This window comes from Cinclus cinclus, chromosome 13 (genome assembly GCF_963662255.1).
Source record: "Cinclus cinclus chromosome 13, bCinCin1.1, whole genome shotgun sequence".
Lineage (NCBI taxonomy): Eukaryota > Metazoa > Chordata > Aves > Passeriformes > Cinclidae > Cinclus > Cinclus cinclus.
The window spans coordinates 21,572,737-21,578,793 of record NC_085058.1 but is presented as its reverse complement, the minus strand read 5'-3'; the positions used below and the strand labels follow the sequence as shown (position 1 = coordinate 21,578,793).

Genomic DNA, 6,057 nt, shown 5'->3' with positions numbered 1-6,057 from the left:
GGCAGGGGCGGGGGGAAGTAGAGGAACTTGTGAGGGGCTGGGACACAGAGCTGGACCCCGCACCTGACCCCAGAGGTAGCCCAAACCATGTGGCCTCATGGCCAGTGGGGAAAGGGGAGAAGAAGGAAGGGGGGAATGCTCAGAGCAGTAGTGGTTTTATCCCCAAGTTACCATTACCATGCTGGGGTCCTGCTGTCCTGGGGAGGCTGAGCAGCTGCCCTTGGGCTGGTGAGCACCACTTGCAAGGAGGGAATGAAGTCCTGGTTTTGCTTAGTTCTGTGTGGTTTTGCTTCCCACAGTGAACTGTTGTCTCATATCACAACTTTCCTTGTTCAGCCTGTGGTTAGCTCCACAGCCCGGGGGGAGGAGTTCAGAGGGGGGGGTGGTGAGGAAGGCTAAAGGTGATCGGGGGAGGGGGCTGTAGCTTTGTGCTCAGCAGGCCCAGGTGCTGAGGCTGCCCTGCACTGTCCCTTCCACCCCCTCCCTGCTCCAGGGACCCCCAGAAATACACTCCCAGGTGGGGGCTGTACAAGGACTTTATTCACAACACCTAGAATTTTTTTTTAAATAAAACCACATTTCTAAGGCAGAAACTGAGGGGCAGGTTATCATTGAGTAGGAGATGCTGCAAGGCCCTGCATTGCTGCCTGAGCAGGGGTTCATCAGGAGGCATTGTTGGTGGTGGAGTTGAGAACATTAGAGGCGCTTTCAAAGGTGGAAGCCTTTGAAAGTCCGCGCTGTGGAAATAAGAAGTGAGAGAAAGGGATGAGGGAAGGGAGGGGGCTGCTGCCTCATAGTACAGAGAGAGAGGCAGGGCAAGCTACTAAAAGGAGCTGGAATACAAATTAATATTGGAATTGTGGTAATTAATATGGAAACTATGTAACTTGTATCCAGTGACCATTAATGCCTTTCTTCACTAAAAGGTATAGAGTAAAAAACTTTTGGTAGTGTCACACAACAGTAAATCTGTGGCTCAGCCCAGCCTGCTGGGAGGACAGGTTGTCTAGGGCCCCCCCAACATCCCCCAGCCTGAGAGAGGAAAGCAGCCCCCCTCCAGCCTTTGCTCACTCCACCCTCAGGGCTTTGCCTTGGCTGTGTCCCTGCACAGGTGTGTCCCAACCACAGCCTGGCCTCTGGGCTGCGGCTCTGTCCCCAGTGGCTGCTCAGGGCCCTCTGCCACCAACTCTGCAGTTCTCCATGGGGAGTGACCCTATCAGAGGACACCGGGAGGGGGGGACACAGGAGGGAGCAAAGGTGCGGGGCAGCGAGGGGGGGGCGGGGTTAGAAGAGGTGAATTACCGCAAACTCAGAATAGGTGCTGGCAACAGAACTAACGCTGTGGTTACGCTGGGCAGGGGCTGTGGGGGTGCACCCACCGCTCAGGGGGGACATGTTTTCCTTGTTCCGCTCCCTCAGCTTGGGTCGGGGGGGCTGCACTGCCGTGCGGGTGGAGGTCCGGGTCCGGCCAAACTGTGGGAAGAGCTGACAGTTAAGGCATGTAGGAATTGAGCAGAGGCAGGAGAGCTGCAGCAGCTTCAGTGACCATTGCTCTGCAGAGCCAGAGCAGTGTGAGGCTCCAGGAGGTCTCCAGATTCTGGGGTCCAATTCTGGCCCCTAAAACAGATAGTACAGAATCACAGATTCCTGCAATGATGTGGGTGGGAAGGGACTTTAAAGCCTATCTCATTCCACCCCACTGCCATAGGCAGGGATGCCACTCACCAGACAAGGATGCTCAGGCCCTGTCTGGCAGCACACACAGATTTTGAAGGTCCCCCAAGCTGCAGGCTCAGCACTAAGGAACAAGTGTACTAGAAATCTGGGCTGGAGATTTTCTGGCACCCTCCTCCTCCTCCTCCCTCAGGAACCAGAAACACCCCAGAAGGATGGCAGTAGCCCTACAGAGCAGACTGAAGACAAGCAGGGGCTTCTGTTCCCCGCAAGTGAGCCATGGGATGACAGCAAGAAGAGCTGCACCACCTCAGCTCACCTGTCCCTTCCAGCCCAGCCCAAGGCCCCTCACCTTCCCGGAGGGTGGCAGCCGAGATGTGGGCGAGTGGGAGATGGCTCCCCCAAAGGCTGTGCGAACAGTGGTGTTGGGTGTGGTGCAAGCACTGAAGGTGCCGTGGAGCTGAGGAGAAAGCAGAGCACAGGTCACACAGGACATCTTCCCATGGGGCTGCAGCACCCTGACCTCTCCCCCCCCACCCTCTCCACAGGGCCGAGGCCAGCCCAAGGGTGTGCTCAGCTGCAGGCAGGGCCCCAGCCCACCCAACTGCCCTGCAGGGACATTTTACCTTGCTTACTTTGGCAGGTGCATGGGGGCTGAGCATGCGCCGCTTAATGGGTGTCCGTGGGGCACTGCCATACAGCATCTCTGCCTCCATCTCCCGGCTCTTCTTCAGGTGCTGTGGGAGACACCTACACTTACACACCTGAGCACCGTGGAGCTACTGAATCTGGGTGACCATGGCAGGGGCACTGCCCTGCTGCCAGCCTGGCAGAGCCACACAGCAGGAACGTCATCAGAGATCCACAAGTATCGAGCCAAATGTCACCTCTGGCACAGCTGGGGCCAGCACATGTGGATATGACAGCAGTGAAAGGGGCTCAGCACATGTGGATATGACAGCAATGGGCACCATCCCCATTGCCTGCTGTTTCCAAGCTGGGAAGGAGCAGGCAGAGCCCAGCAGGGACAGCCCTAGGATAGCAGGAGCTTAGGCAGGAGCCAGGGACACTCCCAGGCAGAAAGCCAACATGCTCAGCTCTGTACTCACCCGCTCCTGCTTCTCCTTCTCCTTCTCCAGACGGTAGAGCTGCCACTGCTCTGACACATACTCCATGAACTGCTGGCCCTTCACCAGGAAAGCTCCCTTGAACTCCTGCTCCCAGGCCTGGACCTTTCTCTCCAGCTCCTCCTGCAGCTGATCAGGACATGAGGGTAGTGTAGGGGCTGCCCTGAACATAGGTGTCCCCACACCCAAGGATCCCTTTTCCTGTCAGTGGGACCACAGGTCCTTCCCCAGGACTGGCCCTACCTTAGACAGTGTCTTCTGCAGCTTTGCTCGCTGCTTCTCCTCCTTCAGAAGGCTTCCTCCACGATTGGTGAAGCGACTGGGGTCAGCTGCTTTACTCTGGTGGAGAAGAGTGGTCAGGAGAGACACAAACACAGCACCCAATCCCCTCAACCTCACATGGTGAAGGCCCCAGAGGAGCCAGCCCCACACAAACACCCGTGCTCAAAACACAGCATCTTGCTGGTGCCCACCATGACTTCCCAGAGCATTCTCCCATGTGAGCAGAGATACACGCTGACCCACGACCCGGCATACTCCTGTCTGGACAATACCTCCAGCTCCAGGAACAGCTTCCAATTCTCCTCCCATTTCTGAACAGCCTCAAACAGATCTTTGTGTGTTTCATAGTAGATCTTCATCTTGCCCACCTCAGCATCATGCAGCTCGAGCAGGGTCTCTGTGTAATCCTCTGGAAGGGCAGAACAGCCAGGTCAGGGGCTGGAACCCCTGGGATCCCTCCCCAAAACTGCCTGGCCAGTAGCACCCACCATCATAGAAGGGGCTGAAGTTCTCCCTCTGCTCCTGGCTGTAGAAGCATTTGTCCCAATAGTCAGCCAGCTCTGCCCGGATTGCATGGATTACAGATTTCATGTTCTGCAGCTTCAGCTCTTCCAGACGGTCCACTTCCTGTTGCAACTGTCCCCGGGACCAGAGCACAGGTCAGGGAGGAAGAAGAGAACAGGATTCATCTTCTGTGGGATCTGCTCTCTATAATGAGGCAGCCGCCAGCACCAACCTTGAGCTCCTCCCTCCATGAAGGCAGAATTTGGCCCGCTCCCCTCACTGAGCAACCAGGAGCATGAGATCCCCTGGATCCCCAGCACTCCCACCATTAGCACAACAGGGCTCTTACAGCTCTCTTCGTTTTGACTCTGGACCAAGACAGGTGCACGGCCGAGGACTCTCTCTCCTCCTCTGGGATCTGCAGCCTTTCCCAGAGCGCGACGATCCTGGTGCGCAGTTCTGTGCACACAGCCTCATTCAGGGCTCGCTGGGCTTCCAGCTGCAGGGACAGGGAGCAGGGGATTAGTACAGCCTTTGGCTCTGCTACACCTGCAAAGCCACACACTTGGCACACGAGATCTCCTCACCACCCCTGATATGGGTGTTCTAACGCACAAGCCTTGCCAAAACCCAGTGGTTGCTCTTACATCATGATGGCTGCTGCTGCCAGCACACACAGCAGCCCCAACACTGCCTCACAGCACAACATACCTGCTGCAGCAGTTTCTGGAGGGCCATGATGTTGTCCTGAGACAGGCAGAACACCTTCTCATCCTCACACACCACATCCCGCTCAAAGCTGGTGTCCGGGGTGTGGTCCAGCTCCTCCATGAGCAGAATGATCTGACGCTTGTTGCTGACAAATTCTTCCCGCCTTTGCTCCTGGGGGTGAGGGCAGTGTCAGGAACCAGGGGGCACTTTTGGGCACCTCAGTGACTCCCTCACCCTCCAGGCTCACCTTCAGGGTGTTGAGGGAGGCCACGTGGCGCCGGTAGCGGTCCAGGTCCTCCAGGCTGGGCACACTGCTAGTGTCGATACTGAACAGAGGTGTACACAGGATGTCACACAGGGCTCGGTCCTGTTCCTGGAGGGCCTTCAGCTCCTGCTTCCGGTCCCGCTTCTGCTTCTGCAGCACCTCCACACAGGTGCGCAGGTTTTTCTCCATCTGCAGGATAGTGCTTTCCTCCTCTGTCTGAAAGAGGCCAGAAATGAGCTCTGTTATACACTTCTCTTGTACCTGGCTCATGCTTCAGGCTTTTATACAAAGACAGGTGCCACCAGGCCTGGGTCTGAGCAAGGTGCTCCCCAGGAAGCTGCATGAATACCAGCAACACACAAAACAAGGTGCTGGAGAACACAACACAACCACCTACCAATGCCTGTTCTGTGAGGAGCCACAAAACCCTCCTCGGCTCTACCAATCACCCAGAAAAGCAGGTTTGAATAGATATTTGCCTTCTAACCTCTGGCCTCTTGAGACAGCCAGGCAGAGGTCAGGCAGAAGGACCCCAGGATCCCACACCTCACCTCAAAGGGGCCCAGCTGGAGCTCCCTGCAGAGGGTATCCAGCTCCTTCCGACACAGGACGATGCTCTTGAGGAGACGCTCCTTCAGGCTTTCCTCCTCTGCCACCATCATGTCCAGGAGACTCTGCAGCACAGGTGTGGTTAGAGGCAGGGTGTGGGAATGGAGAGCGGGCAGAGCAGTAGGGGCAGGGCTAGAGATCCACGGCTGGGCCCGAGTGAAGTGTGGGCAGTGCGGGCCCAGGAGGACGGGGTGCATAGGACAAGGCAGAGGCGCGGTAACAGCCGGGCAGGGGCCCCCGGTGCCCCCATCCTGAAACCCCGAGAGAGCAGCCCTGGGTGAGCTCACTCTGAGCCTCTCAGGTCCCGGCCTCCCGCTGCAGCAGGTACGCGGCTCACCAGAAGAACCGGTGCCCTCCGCCCCTCACCTTGATGTGCTTCCTGACGGTGTCGGTGCGCTCCAGCCGCTGCTCCTCGGGAATACCGATCTCTTCCCAGATGTCCCGCAGGGCCGCCATGGCCCGATTCAGGCAGGTCACGGCCTCGGCCGCCAGCACCTCGCTGAGGGCAGCGGGGGCCGTCAGCGGCCGGGAAGAGCCTCGGGGCCGAGAGCTGCCCCAGCCACCGCCCGGGCCACCGTGACCTCCCGCCCCGATTCCCAGCGCTCCCGCCCAGCCGCGTCTCCCGATCCACTCCGGTTCTCCCCGATCCCCGCCCTGGTTCTCGGTTCTCCCGGTCCCGCACCTTTTCCTCGTCCCTCCGCGCTCCATTGCCGCCGCTCCGCCGATTCGAACTCCCCTCACGGCCGCGCTGATTGGCTGCCGCGCCCCCGCCCATAACCGCCAGCCGGGCCGCGCTTCCGCCCCGCCCCAAGCCGCTCCTAGCCAATGGTAGTGCAGAACCTTCGGCGCCTCCAGCCAATCCGGAGGGAGACGGCCGCGCCTTCT

The 6,057-nt window shown here is 58.5% G+C and overlaps 1 protein-coding gene across 3 annotated transcripts; it reads right to left on the bottom strand.

Annotated features, from left to right (window-relative positions):
• Positions 1–525: 525 nt before the first annotated feature.
• PRC1 (protein regulator of cytokinesis 1) lies at positions 526–5,963 on the bottom strand. Of its 3 annotated transcripts, none has more exons than XM_062501117.1 (14): positions 5,855–5,963; positions 5,539–5,671; positions 5,115–5,237; positions 4,546–4,779; positions 4,299–4,469; positions 3,937–4,086; positions 3,572–3,719; positions 3,356–3,492; positions 3,045–3,140; positions 2,784–2,930; positions 2,301–2,411; positions 2,027–2,134; positions 1,303–1,473; positions 526–737 (listed from the first exon to the last, which is right to left on the bottom strand). In XM_062501117.1, the coding sequence occupies exons 1-14, from the start codon at positions 5,878–5,880 to the stop codon at positions 663–665; spliced, it is 1,830 nt and encodes a 609-aa protein (XP_062357101.1). In that variant the 5' UTR covers positions 5,881–5,963; the 3' UTR covers positions 526–662. The 3 variants fall into 3 exon arrangements, with proteins under 3 accessions (XP_062357101.1, XP_062357103.1, XP_062357104.1); XM_062501119.1 differs by having other exon boundaries at positions 2,310–2,411; positions 5,855–5,897; XM_062501120.1 differs by having other exon boundaries at positions 593–737; positions 1,380–1,473; positions 5,855–5,897.
• Positions 5,964–6,057: the final 94 nt, after the last annotated feature.

Coding starts and splice junctions, on each gene's coding strand:
- PRC1 (XM_062501117.1), bottom strand. CDS start 5,880: ATGGAGCGCGGAGGGACGAGGAAAAG. Junction 3,493..3,571: donor CTTCAGCCCCTTCTATGATG/GTGGGTGCTACT, acceptor CTGCCCTTCCAG/AGGATTACACAGAGACCCTG. Junction 2,135..2,300: donor CACCTGCCAAAGTAAGCAAG/GTAAAATGTCCC, acceptor CTTTCTCCTCAG/CTCCACGGCACCTTCAGTGC.